Genomic DNA, 21,916 nt, shown 5'->3' with positions numbered 1-21,916 from the left:
CCCCACTTTGGTTCCTTCCACCCTGCCCCATGACCTCATTCCTCCTCCCCCGGGTGGCCTGCGCCATTCCCCTCCCGGGGGGGGGGGGAGCAGAACAGGGGCTTTTTGTGCACAGCGAAAAGCCCCGCCCCCGCCCCATGGACAACAACGCGCCCGGCTGCGGGGCGGCCCCGGGGCGGGGGGGGATCCCGCAGCCGCAGCCCCGCTCATGGGCCGCGCCATCCTCCCCCGGCTGCCGGGGAGTTGGTTCAGGCCGGCGGCAGGGGTGGGGGAGGGGAGCGTATATGAGGCGCCGGGTGGGGGCGGGACGCTCAGTCCAGCAGCAGCAGCGCGTGGAGGGGACTCGGGACGGCAGCAGCGATGGCGTCCAACGGTGAGGCGCGGAAGGCTCCCCGGAGCGGGGCACTGCGGGGGGGGCGGCGGGTCACAGGAACCATCGGGGCCGCAGGCTGGGCTGGGCAAGGGCCGCGCCGGACCCCCCCGCCCCACGTGCACCTTGGGGGGCTCGGGGCGGGATCAACCCCCCTGTGGGCCTGTGCGGCGGCCGGGGGGCAAAGGGGCTGAGGGTGCAGCGCAGCCGCCGCCCACCCCCGGGGGGGGGGTAAGTTACCCCGTGGTAACGGCTCCCGGGCGGGGCGAACCCCCCCCGCGTGTCCGTCCGTCCCCCCCACATGGGGCGCTGCAGGGGGGCTGGGCAAGGGGCGTGGGGTGCTCTCGCCATCAGAGCAATTCCCCCCCCCCGGATGCTGGCGGGGTGGGAGGCCCAGTGCATTATGGGAAAGGGGTGGGTCCCCAGCTCCTCTCCTTGTGGCTGCCGTTTCGTACCTGCCCCGTCCTCGACGCTTTGGGGGCTCGGCCAGCCCCCCCCCCCCGTTTTTTTTTTTAAACTGCGCCACCAAAGCCCTTGGCCGCCATTTTGTGCGCGGGGGGGGGGGAGGAAACCGCTTCCCTTCTGCGCGCGTGAGGCAACGGCGCCTGCGCGCCGGAGGCGGGAGGAGGCGCGCGCGTCGGGTGGCCGGTCAGGGAGCGCGTGGTGGCGGAGGAGAGGAAGGGCGTCGCGCGGAGTAACGCATGCTCGGTTGTGACGATCAGGTGTCTGCGCGCGTCTCTAGGAAAGTGAGGGTGCGCATGCGCGGCAGAGGGGATGTCGCCCTGGGCACGCGTGCTCGAGTTGGCGCATGCGTGCTCCCTCTTTTTTTGCCGCAGTCTTTCATCCGGGGACTTTCTCGCTCCGCCTCTCCCGATCGCGTTTGGCGCGCGGCGCGGGTTCATTGGACCCTAACTGCCCAATCAACCGTCTCTCCCCCCCTGCCCCGCCCCCTGGCCTTTATAGGGGCCGCCCAGCGCAGTGTGTGAGCCCCAACTAGCCCCCAGTGCCCCACCCACGGGGTTAATGCTCCCTGATAGCTCCCCTACGGGGTAAAGGCCCCCCCTTGCCACCCACAGCTGGCTGGGGTGTAAATACACCACCCCATCACTTCTGCCTCAGTGCTGTGCTACCCACATCAGGGTGAATCCTGGTGATCCATTCCCACCGCACTCGGGGGGAGGGCATGGCGGGGTTGGGTCAGGGCGGTTGGGGGCAGTCCTGCACACAAGCAAGGACTGAGGGCTGTAGCAGCCCCCCTTCCCCATCCATGTCAATCCCCCCCCCCCCCCCCAAATGTCCTCACAGGAGCTGGGCGTTGGTTTGGGATCAGGGCTTTGGTGTCTAATTTGTTCCTTTTCCTCTTGCAGATTACAGCCAGCCGGCCACCCAAAGGTAAACGTCCCCACTTGGCTGTTACTAAAGTGGGGCAGTATAGATTGGTGTTAGTATTTGGTGCGAAGGACGGGAGTGTTAGATACCCTTGCCTAGCTGTCAGTCTGGGCTCTGCAAAAGGGAGGCAATGCTGGCTTATATCACTGGAACACTGGGAGGATTCATCCCAGGAATCTTTTCCCTTCATCCCGCTTCCATTGGTGTCTTACATCAGTGGTACCATCAAGCCCTGGATCAGAGCCATGGGCCTGCATAGCCTAATAACCCAACCCCTCCCTGCTGCCCCGGATTAGACCCAGGGGCCTATCTAGCCTGGTGTCCATTCTCATTCCCTGTGGCCTGGATCAGATCAGTACACCTATCTACCCCAGTTCCTGTTTTCCAACAGTGGCCGGCATTAGCTGGTTTAGAGAAGTCCCCCCAACAACGCCCCACTACAGTGGAGTTAAGCAATAACCTGACCATAAAGGGAGCTTCCTCCTAGACCCCCTTGATTTGTAAGCTCTTTGGGGCGGGGACTCTGTATCTAGCACAACATTGCAAAGGGTCATGACTGAGACTGCTAGTTGCCACATTAGGACTTGAAGCTTTTATATCCCTTGCCGGGTACTCTTAAACTCTGGATATTTTTATTGTCCTTAGGAATGTCCAGTTCAGTCACATGCTTTAGGCCCTAACCTGTCATTTTGGATTTTGAGGATTAATCAGTTAATATTTCAAACATGGCAAAAAGCTCTTCTCTACCTATTGCCCTGTAGATCAATTGACAAACCCCATCAGTCCCTGCTGTTAAATTCATTGATTTGTGGCTGCTCAGGGCATTCAGGGCTCCTAACATGTTGTGATTGCTCCCAAATTGCACCACATACAGTGCCATGATGTGTCATGGCAATTTCCCTCGGTATATGGGATCTTTTGAAAAACTCTCTAAACTGTTGCAGCCTTAACTATGGAGCCTTGCTCCCTCTTATCTGAAATATTTAACCTGAAGGGTGTGTCTGATCATTCTCCCTCAGCTATGGGGCCTACCCAGCACCACCGGGACAGGGATACTCTCAGCAAACCAGCCAGCCCTACAGCCAGCAAAGCTACAGCGGTTATGGCCAGTCTGCAGACACCTCAGCATATGGACAAAACAGTTACAGTTCTTCCTATGGCCAGAGCCAAAGCTGTAAGTGCCAGTCTCTTGATCCAGCTGCATGGTGCATTCTGGGAGATTTTCTCAACTCAGACTAAAGTGAAGCAGGTTTTCACTGCCAGCAAGTCCAATCACTTTGAGTGCTAAGCATTATTTCTCCTGTGACGCAGAACCAAGTATTTGCCCTTCAGTCTGCTCTCCAGATGGCCAGTCCCATCAAATAATCCATTTGTTAATGCAGCTATATTGCCGGTTCAGTCCCTACCGCAGCAGCTATTATAAACCCAGTATAACCTTTCTCTGGTGCGTGCCTCGAGGATGTGTACGCTCTTTGGCCCCGGATATCAAGGGTACTTTGTTGCCAGCTTCCTGAACAGGTCATAGTAGCGCCTTTGTAACACTTTTCACCCCTGCTGCATAGTACAAAATCTGGCTCTTCTGTATCACCTTCCATCCTGCATGGGGGAGACAGTGAGTCTCTGCATCACCTGGTGTATGTACGGGTTAGGAATTGCCTAAAATTTGCTGCACTACTTGGCTTCCTCCCCTAAGCTGTGAATTGTGCATCTGTTAACCAGCTGCTGTATCGCATCCCCAGAGGTACCTGCATTTCAGGGCTGATGGAGGGATTCCCCATACATAGCGGTTTAGGGTGTTAATACTTATTTCTTACCTAGTGCTTTAAATCAGTAAATCTCATGTCATTGTCCTGGTCTTACAAATGGGGAAACTGAGGCACAGGGCAGCAAAGAGGCTGCCCAAGGGCACCCAGCAGGCTGGTGGCAGAGCTGGGAATAGAACTTCTCTCCTGAGTCATGATCCAGTACTTGATGAACTAAGCAACACTGCCTTCCCAAAGCAGCTGTGGAGACATGAAGTGTTGATATGTTGGTGCCTCTCAGTTGTTTCAGTGCAGCTCAGGTATAAAAGGGACCCAGCCTCACCATGTTTTAAGGAGCTCTTAACTTTTTTACTAGCTGGCTACAGCACTCAGTCAACACCCCCAGCTTACGGAACAACAGGATATGGCAGCAGCCAGACCTCTCAGACATCTTATGGGCAACCCTCATCCTATCCTAGCTACTCCCAGCCACCGGCAGCCAGCTCGACAACTGGAAGGTACGGCTAAAGAGTCTTAGTCTTCCCATAGATCTCCCTACATGTGTCCCTTCGCCCCTTTCTAGCACCCTGTGTCTGGATCTTAAAGCACTTTGCAGACGCTTCTACATTTAACATCACAACACCTACTGTGAAGTTTTAATCTCATTTTACAGATTGTGGGGGAGGAGACTTGCACAGAGTCACAGTCAGTGGCAGAACTGTGTGTAGAACCCAGGAGTCCCAGCTCCCCCTTCCCCCTGCTCTAACCCACTAGACCCCACCCCCCTGCTGTAACCTGTTAGACTCCCCTCCCAGAGCTGGGGAGAGAACCCAAGACTCAGTCTGGTGCTCTATCTGTTAGACCACGCTATCTCCCTGATTAAGCCAAATACCTGGTGGGTTGAAAAGAGGCTTGATGTGTACGGAAAGGGCAGTGATCTTTTCTAATCCGTAGTTACGGAAGCAGCTCCCAAAGCACAAGCTATGGCCAGCCCCCAAGTGGAGGCTACAGCCAGCAATCCAGCTACAGCAGCCAACCACAGAGCTCCTATGGGCAGCAGCCTTCTTACAACCCTCCACAGAGCTACGGGCAGCAGAGCCAGTACAGCAGCAGCAGTAGCAGCAGCGGAGGAGGCGGTGGCGGGGGCAGCAGTGGATGTGAGTTGATCTCAATTGTGCTCTGTGTGTCAGGGTTGAAAGCTGGGGAAACTTGGTGTAAGGGGAATCCAAATTTGTGCAGCCTGACGGTGAGCAGTAGTCACTACAGTCCTCAAAGGAGGATTACATGTGTCTTAAAGTTGATACATTACCCTTTTTTTAAGGGCTGTTCATGCAGGCATCTTACTTTTAACCCCATGAGTTTATTTCCTCTCCTCCCCAGCCTGCAGGCTTGGATATTGAGAGACTGTTGCAAGGTTATGCAGCAAGTTGGTGGCAGCTCTGGAAATGCAACCTAGGAATATGAACTCCCAATGCTGCTCTAACCCATTAGACCCCACTTCCCTTCCAGAGCTGTGGATAAACCCAGGAGTCCTGATTCCAGTGCCCCTGCTCTGACCACTGAAATTGTCCTCCTTTTGTAACTTTGAGCATATGTTCTTCTTCTCCCCAGCCAGCAGCTATGGCCAGGACCAGTCATCCATGAGTGGTGGTGGTGGTGGCAGTGGCGGCTACGGTAGCCAGGATCAGAGCAGCTATGGAGGTGGCCAGCAAGACCGTGGTGGCAGGGGCAGAGGAGGATATGGCCGGGGTGGCTTTGACCGTGGCGGAAGAGGCAGCCGTGGCGGTCGTGGAGGCATGGGGTAGGTGTCTAGACGCTTGTGGTGGGAGAGGGAGTGGGTTGAAATGTTACTGTCTTTAGCACTGTCTGAAATTAACATGTTGGGGAGGGTGTGTTGCCTTATGTAGAAGCTCTTCCTGTATGCATGGGTGGAATGCCATGTCCTCATACTGCATGTGTTAAGGGAGTTGCAATGTTTTATGGGGGGTGGAGATTGAATGGCTATAAAAGCTTTTCTTGTATGTATGGGGCAGAGTCCCACTACTGTCTACCTTAAGAACCAGTGTAGGTTCATATCTACAGTAGACAATTTATGCATGGGGGTAAAATACCCCACTGGTGGTTACTATCAGAGTTGTGTGTCTGACATCAAACGTGTGTCTTAACATATCAAATGCACAATGAAAGTTCAGCAAGCACTTGGAATTCACATGCTACCCTGTCTAGGTATATACTGAAGGTTTATAAATATCGCTATTCAAAGGGCATATAAATCTCTCTACATCAAGGGTTTATTTGCAATTTATCTGGTGCTATAATCTGTTCACCAAAGCACCTGGGTCATCTTGGTAAGAAACAAGGGATGTAAGTCTCCTCAGTCAGAGGAGAAGTTGTGTCTTCTTCCCAACCTGGTTGCTTACAACCTGTGTTGCAAACTTGGTTAACTCTGTGGTCCATCCACACACTGGAGATATTCCATGGGTTAAAGGATGTATTTGGGCACCCAATTAGCAGCTTCAGCAGCTGTGATCACATTTATATATGACTTGCTTTTGGTTTATCTCACTATATACACACAGAAAAGCAGTGTCTTAAACTGCCCTGGTGTAACAATCCTCCCTCAGCAGAGGGTTGCTCAGCGGTCTATTAAAAAGAAACGATAAGTTGAGAAACAGTTGTTAAATAATACTGATTGTGAACTCTGTTGATCTGGAGTTTAAATTGTGTTTTTTAGAAAGGTGAGTATTAGGTTGGGGGGGAAATCAAAGTATTGATGTTACTTGTTATCTGCTGTTAACACTACATGTTATCTGTTAACAAACTCTGCGTTTTATGTGCTACAGGTATGAAAGTCAATGAACTTTATCAATTCTCCACCTTCCACATGTTAGCTAAGGGTGAGGAAGGGAGAGAGCTTATGTTAGGTCCAGACTTAGTGGTCAATCAGTTTATTATGCTATGCTAGGGAACTTGGGTTAGCTTTTTTATATGCTTTCAAAGCAAATATTCTACGTATCAATGTTTAGGTGGTATCAACACCAGGGCGGGGGGAATACACTGTACAAATAAGTTTTAACATGCGGTTCATGGATTCGTACGCACGCTAGGACTGCATCGAGGAGTCAGCATTGTCTCGAGTGTACATCACGACGGCTGAAGTAATAGGAGAAGGTTGGAAGCCAAAGTTGCACTCGTGTTAGATTTGTCCATTCCAATTTTACAAGACAAAAAGGGTGTATTTAAATAAATAAAAAGCCTAAATATGCTGAGGGACAGAACAAGGTTGAAAGGAGCATTCTTTAGGCTTTCAGGAAGAACTGGAAAAAACAAGTGTTGGTCAGGATTTTAAGATCTGGTAGTTTTAGTGAACCTTTTAGCCATGGAAAAAGCTTCATTATCTTCTAACTTATCTCCTCAGCGGTGGTGAGCGTGGTGGCTTCAATAAGTTTGGTGGTAAGTCCAAAGAGTTCAAAACTTGAACCAAAAAAAGTATATATATATTTTCCAGAGACTTGTGTTTCATATGCAGAACCTTTATGCGTTAGGAAAAGCCACCATTTATCAGATATAACCTATGGGAGCACCCTCTGCAGCCCTCTATACCAAATGAGTTCTTGAGATACATATGGTGTCACTTATTTCTACATCCACTGGGCTTCTACTTTGACCAAAGTTCTTGGTGTCAATACATCTTGGTTGAATGTTTTGCAACAAGACACACACAAAAAAGTGTGCTTTGGGGAATGAAAACAAAAGTGCTACTTCCTAGAAGTGTCTGGTCTGTGTGTGGTTCCTTTTTTAAAAAACAAAACACACAAGAAGCTTTAAGTGCTGGTGATTTTTTGGAGTTAAAACGTGGTGATGGAATTGCATGCAATCCTGAGGATAATGATGCAAAGAGTTTACGTACCTTTTTATGGTTACTGGTAAAGAAAATGGGGGACATCCCCAAAAACTGGAATGAATTTTTGGTCTTGTGTAAACTTCCCTTTGACTACATCACTTGGTTTTGTAAGCTTATACCTTAAGAAAGATGGTTTATATTTAAGCTTATATCTTAAGAAGAAAAAAGGTATTTTTGCACTCAAACATACCAAACAAAATGTATCTGAACACTTCCAGGAGAGTTCCCATGGGTTTGCTGAAAAGGGTTTGGCATGAATGATCTCTTGACCAGGTCAATTTAGTTTTAAGAGACCAGTGTTGGGCATATGCTTTTAGGTTCATTAAGATAATTATTGATCTGATCTGGGTGTGATTAAAGGTATAATGGGTGAAATGTCTAAATATAGCAAAAATACTAATATATAAATGGTTTGTATAGGTAAATAATGGTTTAAGTGAAACAAAGCTATATTTATGCAAGGTTAGTTCACTGTAAATGTGTGGCATGGGCTAAAGCCACTATATCGCTGCATAAATCTTAAAGCTGTTAAGTGTGTGGTTATATACTGTGACGCTAACCAGGGTAGCAAGTGGTATGATGCTACAACCTGATGTTACTGAAGGATGTGAATGACAAAGGTGTATAAAAACATGTGGACAAAGATCTCTTTGGGTAGCAGCTCCTTAAATTGTATACGCAAAGGTCTCAATTTAAACAGACCTCAGAAGGTGATGCTAAGCAGAATTAAACATGTGTTAGGAGGGCTTTTGTAGTTGACCCTCCACGTAGAGTTGGAAAGAGGTGTTTTCTGTGTGCAGTATGACATCTGAAAAAGGAGTTGTCACTGGTTTTGCAGCACTGTCTTCGAAGTATCTTAAGTTCTCTCGCTTCACAGAATTTTTGCCTTTGGCTAAAGTAAATGTAGGCTCAACATTCAGAGCACATGTACCAACACTGGCCTGCTGTCTTTTTAATATGTTTAGTATGTGTGGGAGAGGAGTCGGTTTCCACCAACTAACTAGATCTCTCCTTATTTTCATGTGCAAAAGGGCCCCGGGACCAAGGACCGCGCCATGATCCTGGTAGGTGACTGTTCCCAAATAAGTGTGGGTTCACAGCATCAATTACCTCTTGTGTTGTGGGAGTATTTTGTGTTAAATTAGATCAACTTCAGATCATCTCCCTAAGACATAAGCATCATACCCATTTCACAAAAAGAAAAGCTAATTTAGAGCAGCTTAAACTGAAAGTTTGCATGAAATTCTTGTGTAGCCGGAGTACCTAGTAAGGTGTGGTCTTGTTAAAGAAGCTGTTACACAGCTATTGCTGTAGCATCTACAGCGGGATAACTTTTTCTCAGTCTTTGATCCTTGGGTATGAAACTGAGTGACACTCGCTTACTTTGCAGCTTCTGAACAGGATAACTCTGACAACAACACCATTTTCGTCCAGGGACTCGGTGAAAATGTCACCATCGAGTCGGTCGCTGACTACTTCAAGCAAATAGGAATCATTAAGGTACCAGCACAGGGAACTCAATAGTCTGGGTTAGCAAGAACAGCATGGCAAAACAGCACTTCTCTTGTCCCTCTGCCTCTTGCCCTTAACGTACAATCCAAGCACTCTTACTGTGGAGGGAGTTTGGTCTACTAGCTGAGAATAAGAGTCAGGACTCCTGTATTTCTGGTTCAGGGAAGGGGGATATCGTGGGATAGGGCAGGTGAGATGAGGGCTCAGCACTCCTGCATTAGACTCCCGGTTTTATCACTATAGAACTGGGATATATGCTTCTAATGAGCAAGGTTTAGTTTGTTAAAAAGCTTTGAATGATGGAAGGTACTCAGTAAGCAGTATACATATATTACTAGTACCCTAGACTTGTACTGTGGTGCTGTGCCAGTGTGGATCTGACTGATTAAAAAGGCAGTCCCTGCTGTGACCATCTTGCAATCCTTGTGACTAAGGCTATGTGTGTCATCGAAGTCAGGAATCCGTGACTTCCAGAGACCTCCCTATTCCATTCTCTACTGCAGCCCCAGGGGCTGAGGGACTGGAGCTGGCAGCCAGCGGGGCCTTAGGAGGGTTCCAGCAACAGCCTCTTGTGGCTCCCTACAAGGTCCAGCGACAGGCCACAGCCTCCTCAGGGTTCTAGGGAGGGCAGCGGCCTCATGTGGAGGGAGGGGAACAGGGATGCCTAGGGCGAGCGGGTGTCCTGTTTTCTCTTTGGGAATTGTTTATTGCTTGTGACCTATCCATGACTTTTTTACTAAAAATAACCATGACACAATTTTAGCCTTACTCATGACTTATTGTTGATGGTTTTCAGAGATCCTTTATATGTCAATTTCTCAAATAGTCCTTAGTCTAAAGCAATAGAATATTTCCTTCCATTTTTCAGTCCACCCAATAAGGGAGGTGGACAGGGTGGCCTTCAGCTGTAGGTTACTCCAGAAGCTAAGATCATGAGATGTACCCCTTGTTTGTGTTTCAGACAAACAAGAAAACTGGGCAACCCATGATTAACCTGTACACAGACCGTGAGACCGGGAAGCTAAAGGGGGAAGCCACAGTGTCTTTTGATGATCCCCCATCTGCCAAGGCAGCTATCGATTGGTTTGATGGTAAGTTGCTCCCATCCAGCTGGGCCAAGGAGCTCCTGAAGAAGCAGCATAAATGGTGGAGCTGGGAGCCAGGACTCCTGGGTTCTGTCCCTGGTTCTGGGATGGGAGTGATCTACTCTACTGGATTAGAACAGGGAAGGAGGAGTTCTAATTTTAGTAGTGATCTGTTGCTCAGTCACTTCCCTTCTGAACCTTAGATTTTTCTCTTTGTGAAATGGGGATGATACTTATGTCTTGCATAATACTTGGCTACTGTAGCATCTGATGCTGCAGTCATTTGAGTCAAGGGCAAGGCTTCAGTTAACTTCAGCATGAGTAGGATTCATTCTTCATGCCATGTCTCAAGGCTTGTCTACATTTGGAAATTAATTCAAATTTAAAAGTGGGGAAGTGAATTTTAAATGCAGTAGCAGTTCTGGAATAGCTCCATGTGTGGAAAAGCCCTTGGCTGTAGTGCCCTGCTTTGATTCAGAGATAGAGGGGTTAAAGCGCTGCTGGTCAGGAATCCTGCTGGCTTGTTTCTCTAGTGGGAAAACAAGTTGCCTTGAAATGAGGTTTTATTTTGTTTTTTCCTGTGGGAAGATTTCAGTTCTGCTGGAATTTTGTTTTCCATTAGGGAAAATCCATTTTTAGTTGTCGGGACATTCACCTGCATCAATGTGGCAATCACAGTCCTGGGAGTTGCAGTTCAGGTCCTCCTCAGCCCATTCTTGGGCTAGGCTTCCTGGCTGGACGACATCTCCCACAATGCACTGTGGTCTCAAACTAACAAAACACAGCCACGGAGTTGTGCATTGGAGATGTATCTTTAGCAATTCTAAGGCCAGAAGAGGGACCACTGTGATCTAGTCTGATCTCGTGTGACACCAGGCTAGAGAGCTTCCCCCAAAATAATTCCTGGAGCATGTAAGAAAAACATCCAATCTTGATTTAAAAATGGTCAGTTACGGAAAATCCACCGCAACTCTGGGTAAAGTGTTCCAACAGTTAATTACTCTCACCGTTAAATGTACACCTTATTTCCACGAGGCATCTGAACTGCAGCTCCCTAAAGAGTGCCTGCTGGGACAGATAGTCAAGCCAAGCAGAAACTCCATATTCCTATCTGGCAACAGCAAACTGGTTATTTGAATCAACTTCCCAATTTTAAAAAATTGATCCTAAGTTTTCATCCCAACATGGGACAAATCAAATCCAAATTTCCATCCCAGGATAGGAATTATTTAAAAAAAAAAAAAAAAAATTCAACCAGCTGTGGGTTGAAGTGGGGTGGGAACATTCCTTTTAGACCATCACAAAGCCAGTCATAAAGCTCTGTATGAGGTGAAATTGACATGTCTGGTTTCTTTCCTCCAATTAGGAAAGGAATTTTCTGGCAACCCCATCAAAGTCTCCTTCGCTACCCGGAGGGCGGACTTCAACCGTGGCGGTGGAAATGGACGGGGTGGCAGAGGCCGTGGAGGTATTTAGAAATGTTTGCTCCTGGTGGTGATGGGTGCTCCACCCCAACAGGAGAGTGATCTGTTTTTCAGGATCTGGATACTACCAACCAAGTCTAGCAGCCATTATAGAGACTGAGCTAAGGCCTAGCCATATAGACTTTAAACATTTGATTGTGTTAAAAGTCAGCCCTGTTAAGAGCACCCCTCCTATCACATGTGTTTGTCTGTGGGTTATAGGTACACAGTACACCTATGGGTCAGCCATGATTTTTGTATCCACTTTTTATCTGTGGCATAATCTTATCTGTGTCAGTGCACGCTGGGAAAATCTGCCTCAGCATGACCAGATGTAACACTTGTGGCAGTGCATTCTGGGATACCCACTGTCCAGCCAGCTCTGCAGCAAGGGAAGCACAGTTAAGGGGTGTGGCTGAGAGTGAAGTAAGTCGTGATCTGGGTTATAGGTAGTTAACCAGAGGCTGCTAGCAAGAGATGACTGCTGAATCCAACTCTCAGGTGCTGTTGTGGTTGAGCTTGGGGATCGGTCCGCACAAAGGATCAGCGCTCTGCGGGTTGTGGATGCAGATAAACATGTCCCTTTCAGTGAAGCGGACCCCTTTGATACCTCTCTCCTTCCCCTCCTTATGTAGGGCCCATGGGTCGTGGTGGATTTGGTGGCGGAGGTGGAGGAGGCAGTGGCAACAGTGGCTCCAGTGGAGGTAACAGAGGTGGCTTCCCCAGTGGAGGCGGTGGCCAGCAGCGCGCAGGGGACTGGAAGTGCCCTAACCCGTAAGTAGAGGCTCTGGCAAGTGGGGGAACCAAGGGTTAAAACTCTTGGGTTTACCTGACACTAATGCCTCTCCTCAATATTGCATCTTCCAGGACCTGTGAGAACATGAATTTCTCATGGCGTAATGAGTGCAACCAGTGCAAGGCACCAAAGCCCGATGGGCCCGGAGGACCACACATGGGTAACTTACACCATTCTTTCTCCTGCCCACCAGTAGGGGGCAGGCCTCCATGGGTGGGTGAGATTGTGTATGCTCCGAATGCTATTGCCTCGGAGGTATTCTTGGCACCAGTCTCACTCCTGTGTTTGTTTTTTCCCTCCACAGGAGGAGGATTTGGGGAAGAGCGCCGTGGAGGCAGAGGTGGTTATGACCGTGGAGGCTTCCGAGGAGGCCGAGGTGGTGATCGGGGTGGCTTCCGAGGAGGCAGAGGCGGAGATCGGGGCGGTGGATTTGGGCCAGGAAAGATGGATAACAGGTAAGCAGATTGGCACAGAAAGGGCATGATGTGATCATCTGTCCTGGGTTTTACTCCTGGTTCTGTACAGCTGCAAGTGTGACTCAGGGTCTGCAAAAACCTGCCTAGTGGTGACAATCTCAACCCAGTCAGCTAATCCAAGAGAAGGTTAGGGGGCATGGTGTGATCAGTCTACAGGCACACAATTCAGTGTTGGGCAATTGAAGCCCCACAAGTTCAGACCCGGGGTTATTTGTTTAAGTCGTGAAAGTAACTAACCATTGGCTCAACTTACAAGGGTGGTTGTGATGGATTCTCTGTCCCTTGGGTCTTTAAATCAAGCCTGGTGCCTCTCAAATGTCATCTGTAGCTCTGCCACACATCATGGGCTGGATGCCAGCATCGCTGGGTGAGATTCTGGCCTGTGTTGTACTGGATGGTCAGATGAGAGGATCATAATGGTCCCTTCTGACCTTAACATAGATGAATTGGGCAAGTCACTTTCCCTCTTGTAAAATGTGGATAATGCCACAACATCTAAAACAGTTATTGACTTGTTTCTGTTTATAAGCATCACTCAGCTGCTTCTTGTGGGTGAAGCTTAAAATACTTCCTTTATTCTGGCCCGCACCAGTCAGTCCTAATCCTTCCCCTTTCTCTCCACAGGGGTGACCACAGACAAGACCGCCGTGAGAGACCTTATTAAGACTGTACAAATTCCCAGACCATGTGACTTACACTTTTTTTATTTTGTATGTCAGACTTTGTGCTGCAGACTGTAAAGCTCGTTCCATTTGTGTAAAACTTTGTATTGCCCTCTCAATTTTACCTTTTTTTTTCTTCCCCCTGTATCTGGAAGAATCCCCTACATTAAAAAAAAACCCATTGTTTTAGTTGCCGTGTGTAGCTTTCTTGGGGCCAGGGCTTCAATAAAGGCAACTTCAGTTTATACCGGAAAGCTGGGGTCACTGTACTGGAATGCCCCAATGCTAGCCATAGGTGTTTAATATACGTAAATACATTATGCTATGAACAGTATTAACATGTAATTGAGCAGACGTATGCAGAGAGAGGCATCATGAGTTGTGGTTTAAATGCCAAATTTTTGATTTACCCTTGTGCATTAACGTTTGAGTTCTCATCTTTACCTGAAGTACCATTCTCCAGCATAGGAGTGTTCAGCTTAGTAGGGACATTGTCAATGTGTGAGCCCTCTGATCAGTGTCTACATAGAAAGTTTGCTTGCTGAGGTTTTTGGGGGGGTGCAGGGAATGGATGGTAAACAACTTTTCTGGGTTTTTGTGTTACCCCATGGGAAGTGTGGTAGCTGCAGAATTAGAAAGCTATATTCTCTAAAGATCTAATACAAATAAGAGGTGTATATGCATCTTCATGCAAGCTACAGGGATATCCATCGACACACAACCTTGAATGTGTTAAACGCAGATATGTAAAAGTGCCACCTCATGCACCAAATGTCTATTTTGTTCGTGCATAATTAGAACTATTAAATTCCAATAGGTACTCAAAGTATGTACACATCTATGCAATCCTATTGCAGACTAGAGAGTTGCACAGGCGAAACTGACCAAAGTTGTTAGTTTGCAAAATGTTATCCCTTGGCCTAAGGTACAAGAGAATTTTTTTTCCTTATTAGGGTGAATTTGGAGCAATAGTCTATGGTGATGAGCCACACAACTAGGTGAACAAAAAGCATCCCTGTTTTTCTAGAATCGGAGTTCGTAAGCTAAACCCACCCAAGCAAGGATGTGACCAGCAGTAGTTAAAGCTTATCCAGGGTGTTGCTCATACAATCACAAACAGCATTGTTGTCCACCTGCACAAAAATGGGGGCATGGGTAAAAAGGTGGACACACATCTGTGTCTGGGACTGGTAAACTTCTCCCAGGGGAAGTGCTGTTGTAGAAAACTTCAAGGGAGCAAATTGTCTAGGTCAATCTTTCTTATGGTTGGAGCTGCAGTGTGTATGAATGTAATAAACTTCAACTTAAACATGCTGAATAAAAAACAACCACAGGTTATAAATGTGTATCACTGTTCATATGTTTTTTGATTTCAGTTAGGAGCTGCATGGCTTTTTAAGCAAGGCAATAGTTCCTTGTGCTCAGCTGTAAGAAACCACAAAATGAAATGTCGGATGTAGGGAGATGTTGCATGATTTTAAATCACTGCTCTGGGGTGTGAAATAACTGCAAAGGGATGGTGTAAAGGAAGAGCTTTACTTCATGAACATGTGAAAAAATTTCAACAAACTTTAGGGGTCTAGTCCTAAAGTAAGGAGACCATGAAACTTGAGGCAGGAGATCTCTCTCCAAACTTTATTATACTAACATCTACCTGCATGAAACCACTGCAGCTGTTCTCACAAGAACAGGATGGATTGTTTTGGGAGTCTGGTCCTATTGCAAAAGCTTTACATAGCCCAGTTGGTGCTGCTGGCAGGAATGTCATTCCAGGGTGAAAGCATCGTCTGGTTTGCAGTGGAATCCAATTTGAAAAACATTTGCAGGTACAATCTGAGTTGAAGTATAGGCCAGAGTCCCAGGTAGCAACAGTTCAGAACCAGCTGCTACAGACTTCCGATTGCAGTCTCCCTACTCACTTAAGTCATTGTGGAACGGAGTTGCTCTTGTTGAAATGCTTTGGAATAGGGCTGAGAAAAATTAGAGTGCATGTGAGCCAAGAATATTGCAATACACCAGTTGTGGCTGTGTTACTGGCCCTAAACCACTTGTGATAGAGGATCAACAGTGGTCTCTTTCCAGACTGATGCCATGGTGTGATTGATTGGGGGGAGCTCAGCAGTAGTGGCTAGATGCGTCTGTGATGGGGGAATGCACATAAGGTTCTGTGTAGACCATTTACTGTCATATGAACAACTTCTCTTTTTGGAGGGGGATGTTTGCCTCTAACCTTTTGAACCCTAAGTAATTTTTAGGTGACAAATCTGTGGACGTGTCCTGATTGAGGTTTATACATTTGTTTCAAAAATCCAACTGTGTAAACAGTAATAATTCATCAAGACCAGCTGGCCTTCATCCAAGAGTTTTGAAGGCACTCAAATATGGAATTGCAGCACTGCTAACCGGGGTATGTAACATGCTACCAGCAAACGGGAGGATAGCCAATATAATGTTTTTGTTTGAGTGCTTGCACATGTCCGTTCCATTGTGTGCCCCAGGCTCAGTTGCTGGAAATGTCCCTCAGTGGTACTAGTGGGGTTGGGTGTGGCCCCCCTGGGTGCTGTGTGAGCAGAGCACCATTATAAAGAGCCCAGCTGGTGCCACGGCTCCTCAGTTCCTTCTTACTGCCCCCGACTACCAAATTTATGGTGGTGACTACTCTCCTTGCTCAGCCAAGCTGGTCTTCATTTTTCATCATATTGTGTATAGTTTAGTTGGCGCTTCTCTATCAGTGGAGTTCTGTCCGCTGCCTTTGCTGAGGCATGCCTCAGTCACAGGGCTTCAAGGCCCTGTGTCTCCTGTAACAAGGCTCTGCCTTTAGGCAACCTGCACTGGAGTTGCCTAAACTGCTTGGGTGAGGCTCACATGGACAATCCCTGTCAGATGGGCCATGAGTTGAAACCTGCGAAGGACAGGGAGGCCAGGTTAAAGTGCCTATGGATGGAGGTAGCGTGCCGACCTCTGAGCTGAGATGGTCGGACTTGGCACCAAATACCTCACCGTCAGGGCAGAGCACTCCTCCCGCTGTATGGGAGTCCTGACACTGTGTGCCGTGGCTGATGCAGAGAAAGATGCTACGGGCCAGGGAGGGACGCTCTCCAACTTTGAAGAAGGTTAGACATGGGGAGTAGAGCTGAGTGCAACCACTATTAGGCCACTCTTCTGCTTCAGCATTGCAGGCTGGCACACCTTGACTGCAGCCCATTCTCAGGCACTGTTGAGTCTGGTCCCAAATGAGCCATCTGCCCTGGAGGGACAGCAGGGCACCAGGGCCGTCCACTCCAGAGATGTTTCCTGCAGCCAGAGACCTGCTGGCACTTCTGGTGGCACCATTGCTGGCAGTACAAGTCAGCGGTGCCGGTGAACAGGAGGGAACATATCATCCCCAGTTGCCATCCAGTTCTGGCCCCCCGCTACCATCTAGAGGGAAACCATCCTTGCTGGACCTGGTGTGGTGCAAGCCTCCCCGCCCCAGCACCAATCTCTGGCACCGGTAGGAACCACACCCCCATGGTCCCTGGAGAAAAGCTCATCTGATTCAGAGGATGGGTCATACTTCTCTTGTTCGAGGAGTCACCCTCGTTATCCCTCCGGTCATCCTTACCCCGCCATGTGCCCCAAGTGCTGGGCCTAGCAGTCAATGGCCTATGCTAATGCAATGGCCCTTTTGGAACCCATGGGGGTTTCCCCTGACACCAGGGCCCCATTTGAGATGCTTTTACTCAGTGGCCCGAGAGAAGGGCACCTCTGTTCCACCGGGCAGCGCCCGACTCGGACTCTGGAACAGAGCCCAGTACTGAGCTTCAGGACCCACATCTGTGGAATCCCATTGGTGGAGAATGAGAGGAGGGTGGTGCAGGCCACCTCCTCCTCCCTGGACAAGGCAGTGACCGGGCCGCACATGTTGCTTCAACACAACGATAAGGTCCAACAGGAGCTACTGAAGATGGTGACCTCAAACTTGAGGCTTGCAGTCAAAGAGGTAGTGAAAGAATCCTCTCACAGCCTGGTCAACATCCTGGCCGCAGTGGGCCCATCTAAAATGGCTCTACCTCTCAATGAGGCCATTATGGACGCTGTGAAAGCCCTGTGGCAAACTTCTGCCTCCCTTCCCCCCCACATCAAAAAGAGCCAAGAGGAAGCACCTTGTGCCTGCCCAAAATTATGAGTTCCTATATTCTCATCCTGCCCCACCCTCCAGGTCCCTGGTGGTCTCTGCGGCCAATGAAAGGGAGGGGCAGGGCCTATGAGGAGCGACTCCCAAAGCAAAAGACCCCAAGAAACTCGACCTTTTCAATAGAAAGGTTTATTCGACTGGGGGACTACAGCTCAGGCTCACCAACCAGCAGGGGTTGCTGGGCAGATACGACTTCAACATGTGGAAGTTCAGAGATTGGCTTCCCCAAGAGTCCAGGCAGGTGTTGTTCTCACTGGTGGAGGAGGGGAAGGCCATAGCCAGGACCTCCTTGCAGGCAGCCCTGTATGTGGCGGACTCGGCTGCCAGGTCCATGGCCTCCACAGGGGCCATACATAGGAGATCACAGGTACAGTCTCCCGATGGAGGTCCAGCAATTGGTCTCCTACCGCTGCAAGTGCCCATTATGCAGACAAAGCGACACCACCTCCCCGACTGGCGTAGAGCCACGGTCGATGTAGTTTGACACATTGCTAGTGTAGACGCTGCATAAGTTATGTTGACTCAAACTGTCCTCCAGCAGCTGTCCCACAAGGCCCCACGCTGACCGCTCTGGTCACCATTGTGAACTCCACTGGCTGAAATCCCCTCCTTCCCCTTTAAAGCCCTGGGAAGTTTTAAAATTCCTTTTCCAGGTTACCTGGCTTGGCGAGCACACCTAGCAGCTCTCTGTTGTTTAGTGCAACCACCCAGCTGACCATGTCTGGAGCCCATGTAGCCAGCGTGGTCCTGCCCGGAGCAGACAGGAGGTATTGGATCTCCCAGGCCTGTGGGGAGAAGTGGCTATGCAGGCCCAGCTCCAAACCAGCTGTAGCAATGTTGACATCTATGAGCAGATTGCTCAGGGGATGCAGGAAAAGGGGTACGACAGGGACCAGCAGCAGTGCTGCATGAAGCCAAGGAGCTGTGGCAGGCAGACCAGAAGGCCGGGGAAGCCAATGAGTGATCTGGTGCCGAGCTGCTGACCTGCCACTTTCCCAAAGAGCTGCACACCATCCTCGGTGGAGACCCCACCACTGCCCCTAACAGCACAGCAGATACCTCTGCAGAACCGAGTCACAAGCCCCTGCTGTGAACCGCGAGGAGGAGGTGGTGGACACGAAAGAGGAGTATGGGGGATGGGCAACTTGGGATCCAGCTGTGCAGCCAGCCCCAGGACCTGGTTTTGACACCACTGCAATCCAGCCAGTGGAGCACAGGCGAGCCTGACGCAGGGAAAGGAACTTCGGGTAAATGTGTAGATTAATTTTCCATAATTGGGATGCCCCTTCCCCCAGTAAAGGAACAGGACACAATCTTTTGACTTTTCATTAATTTTACTTGTGCTAGACGAGGTTGTGGTCCAGGGCTGCTATCTGCTTTTCCTTCCTCTCCAGAGTTAGGCGTGAGGGCATGCGGAGCAGTTTGCTTACATACACAGGGATGACCCTGGAACCGTCCTGAGAGATCGCGCTGGATCTTCCATGGAGATACTCTGCAACCCTCGGCCCCACGTTTCTGCGGAAGGCTGCCTTATTTCTTCCTCCACGGTAGGAGACTTTCCAACGCCAGGCCGCGATAACTTCAGCAGGCACCATTGCAGCACACGGACCAGCAGCATACAGGGCTGGGCAGAATCAGCTGTACTCTCTCTGCCTCTGTTACCCTCAGGAGCGAGAGATCAGCTCAAATCACCGTCTGTGGAAAACGGTGCCAGTGTTCAGTGCCAGTGCTCTACGCTATAGAATCATGCACATGAGCAATTCCTGCCTCATTTCCCCTGCTGCCATGGCTGGTGCAGTGACTGGCGCCATGCACAAATAATCCCACACAGAAATGAGAATGTAGTGTGGACAGGGGAACAAGGGGAGTGAGTTCAGCATCTAAAGTTTCACTTTCTGTAGCGCGTGCGCTGACCGTGCTACCTGTGTGTGACATTGCAACCGTCTGGGTCTCCCCCTCCACGCCCGCGGAACGCCTGAGCCAGAGGAGGAGCAGAAAGAAGGGGACTCGGGGTGATGTGTTCCAGGAGATCCAGCAAACCAGTGCGGCATCAGACCATGAGCAGCCTGGAGGATGAACCGTGTGGACAGCCTGGAGAAGGAAAGAGTGGACAGGAGAAAGGCCCAGGAGTCCCAGCAGGAAAAGGAGAGGGAGATGCACCAGGACATAATAGGGCTTCTCTGGCAGCAAACACAGATGCTGCAGACTCTGGTGGACCTGCCGATTCAACAGTCCTGGGCTTGCCTCCCTCTGCAGCCCACTGAGACCTCAAGATCAGGACCTCCCTGTTCCTATCAGTTGACCCCAGGGACTATTAAAGACAATCACAGCTTCACATACATGGGCCTGTGAAAGCCACGGTGGTTGAATGGATAGCTGAAATGGACCTGAATGTTCTTTCCCTGCATAAGTTCTGTTCTCTTGTTATATACTGTGACGCTAACCAGGGTAGCAAGTGGTATGATGCTACAACCTGATGTTACTGAAGGATGTGAATGACAAAGGTGTATAAAAATGTGTTTTATTAAGTTTTTAAAGTATTTGTTTTAAAATTGCATGTTTGGTGGTGGTTGGGGTGTTTTGGGGTTTTTTTGCACTAATTTTGTTAAAATAAAATTCTGTTATTTGGAACATCTTCATTAGTGCAACACATATGCTACTGAGTGCTCAGCCATTCTGAAGGCGACCAATTACTTGTAACTGGATGTCACATAACTCACACGAACAAGATTGATAGTTGTAATGACAGTGTTACATCTCTGCACATACAGCAATCGCCATGTGACTTCTACCAGGCCACAGAAGAGCAGGGCCAGGTAGAGCATGTTAGAACAAACACCATACTGCCCTGGCTCACTGTTTAAAATGGTTTCTCAAAGCCTCCCTGAGCATTATAGCTCTGTATTGAGCTATTCCAATAGCCCTTGTATCTGGCTGTTCAAATTCAGCAGACGGCTGCTCCACCTCCGACCCAGTGGAAATGTTTCCCTCTTTGCTTCACGTACGTTATGTGGGACACAGCAGGCAGCTATAACCACTAGGATATTTTTCTTACTGAGGTCCAATCTTGTGAGTAAAAAATGCCAGCGACCCTTCAAACAACGAAAAGCATATTCAACTGTCATTTTGTACCTACTGAACCGGTAGTTGAATCATTCCTTGGTGCTGTCGATGTGGTCCCTGTATGGCCAGGGAATCAAGGGGTTGGTTGTGTCCCCCAGGGTCACGATTGGCCTGTCCACGTTCTTAATGGTAATCTACTGATTGGGAATGAAAGTCACTACTTGCAGCTTTCAGAATAATCCTATGAGTTTAAAGATGCGAGTGTCCTGCACCTTTCCTGACCAGCCCGCACTGATGTCACTGAAGCATTCCTGGGGATCCACCAAAGGAGGCGATTAATGGCCCTGCACACTTGCCCCACAGCGTCCCCTGCAGTGGATTTCCTGACTCCAGATTGATTCCTGACCGGCCAGTAGCAATCCAGCACTGCAAGTTTCCACCAATCAATCGCCACACACTTCTCCTCTGTCAATACAGATTGTGGGGTTGCTGCTCTGGAGGGCAGCTATGCACACGGATCCAGGAATGTGGCCTTGCACATCTGAAATTTCTGCAGCCGCTGCCAGTCATCCCAAGCCCACACTGTGATGCAATCGCACCACCCAGTGTTTGTTTCTTAGGCCCAGAACCGGTGCTCCACCATCTGCAGCTGCTCTGGGAATGCCACCAACCACCTTAAATTGGTTGTCCCTATGTCCCACAGCAAACCGTCTTCCAAGGAATCGTCATGTTCCCCACTAGTTCAGTTCTTCCTGTGGCTCCGCAGATGCACCAGGATCATGCACCCTGTGCTTGCAACACCCATGACAATAGTGCAGAGCTGCGTAGGCTCCAGGTTTCTGTCAGAGTTGGTGGACAGCGAGAAGGGCTATGCAAGCACTCCTGATGAGTACGCGCACCACCGACACCAGGAGCCAAGTGCGGGGACAGTGTGCCGACGCACCTGAGTCAACATAAGTTTGTAGTGGAGACGTGGCCTGAATTTCCAAGTGCCAGAAGCTGGGACTGGACGACAGGGGATGGATCACCCTACATTGCCCTGTTCTGTTTATTCCCTCTGAAGCATCTGGCACTGGCCACTGTCAGAAGACAAGATACTGGGCTAGATGGATCATTGGTCTGACCCAGTATGGCCGTTCTTATGGATGATGGTTGCAAATAGGCTGTTCCATGGAATGAGGAGGGTGCATGGAGGGATTGGAGAGGGAGGAGCTTGAGTAGTGGCAAAGGCTGTGTGAGTTGGGAGCGGGGAGCCCAGGACTGGGTAGCATGGGGGG

The 21,916-nt window shown here is 49.3% G+C and overlaps 1 protein-coding gene across 1 annotated transcript; it reads left to right on the top strand.

Moving 5' to 3' along the window:
• The first annotated feature begins 288 nt into the window (after positions 1-288).
• On the top strand, positions 289-13,434 carry FUS (FUS RNA binding protein). The gene is made up of 15 exons (XM_074954353.1): positions 289-373; positions 1,738-1,762; positions 2,779-2,933; positions 3,878-4,019; positions 4,456-4,658; positions 5,113-5,302; positions 6,920-6,954; positions 8,437-8,469; positions 8,796-8,905; positions 9,879-10,008; positions 11,369-11,470; positions 12,101-12,239; positions 12,333-12,421; positions 12,566-12,716; positions 13,362-13,434. Exons 1-15 carry the CDS (start codon positions 361-363, stop codon positions 13,399-13,401), a joined length of 1,557 nt encoding a protein of 518 aa, XP_074810454.1. The 5' UTR covers positions 289-360; the 3' UTR covers positions 13,402-13,434.
• Positions 13,435-21,916: the final 8,482 nt, after the last annotated feature.

The sequence above is a fragment of the Natator depressus genome, chromosome 6, assembly GCF_965152275.1.
Source record: "Natator depressus isolate rNatDep1 chromosome 6, rNatDep2.hap1, whole genome shotgun sequence".
Lineage (NCBI taxonomy): Eukaryota > Metazoa > Chordata > Testudines > Cheloniidae > Natator > Natator depressus.
This window is presented reverse-complemented; position numbering and strand designations above follow the sequence as displayed.

Coding starts and splice junctions, on each gene's coding strand:
- FUS (XM_074954353.1), top strand. Junction 11,471..12,100: donor GGGTGGCAGAGGCCGTGGAG/GTATTTAGAAAT, acceptor CTCCTTATGTAG/GGCCCATGGGTCGTGGTGGA. Junction 12,422..12,565: donor GCCCGGAGGACCACACATGG/GTAACTTACACC, acceptor TTCCCTCCACAG/GAGGAGGATTTGGGGAAGAG.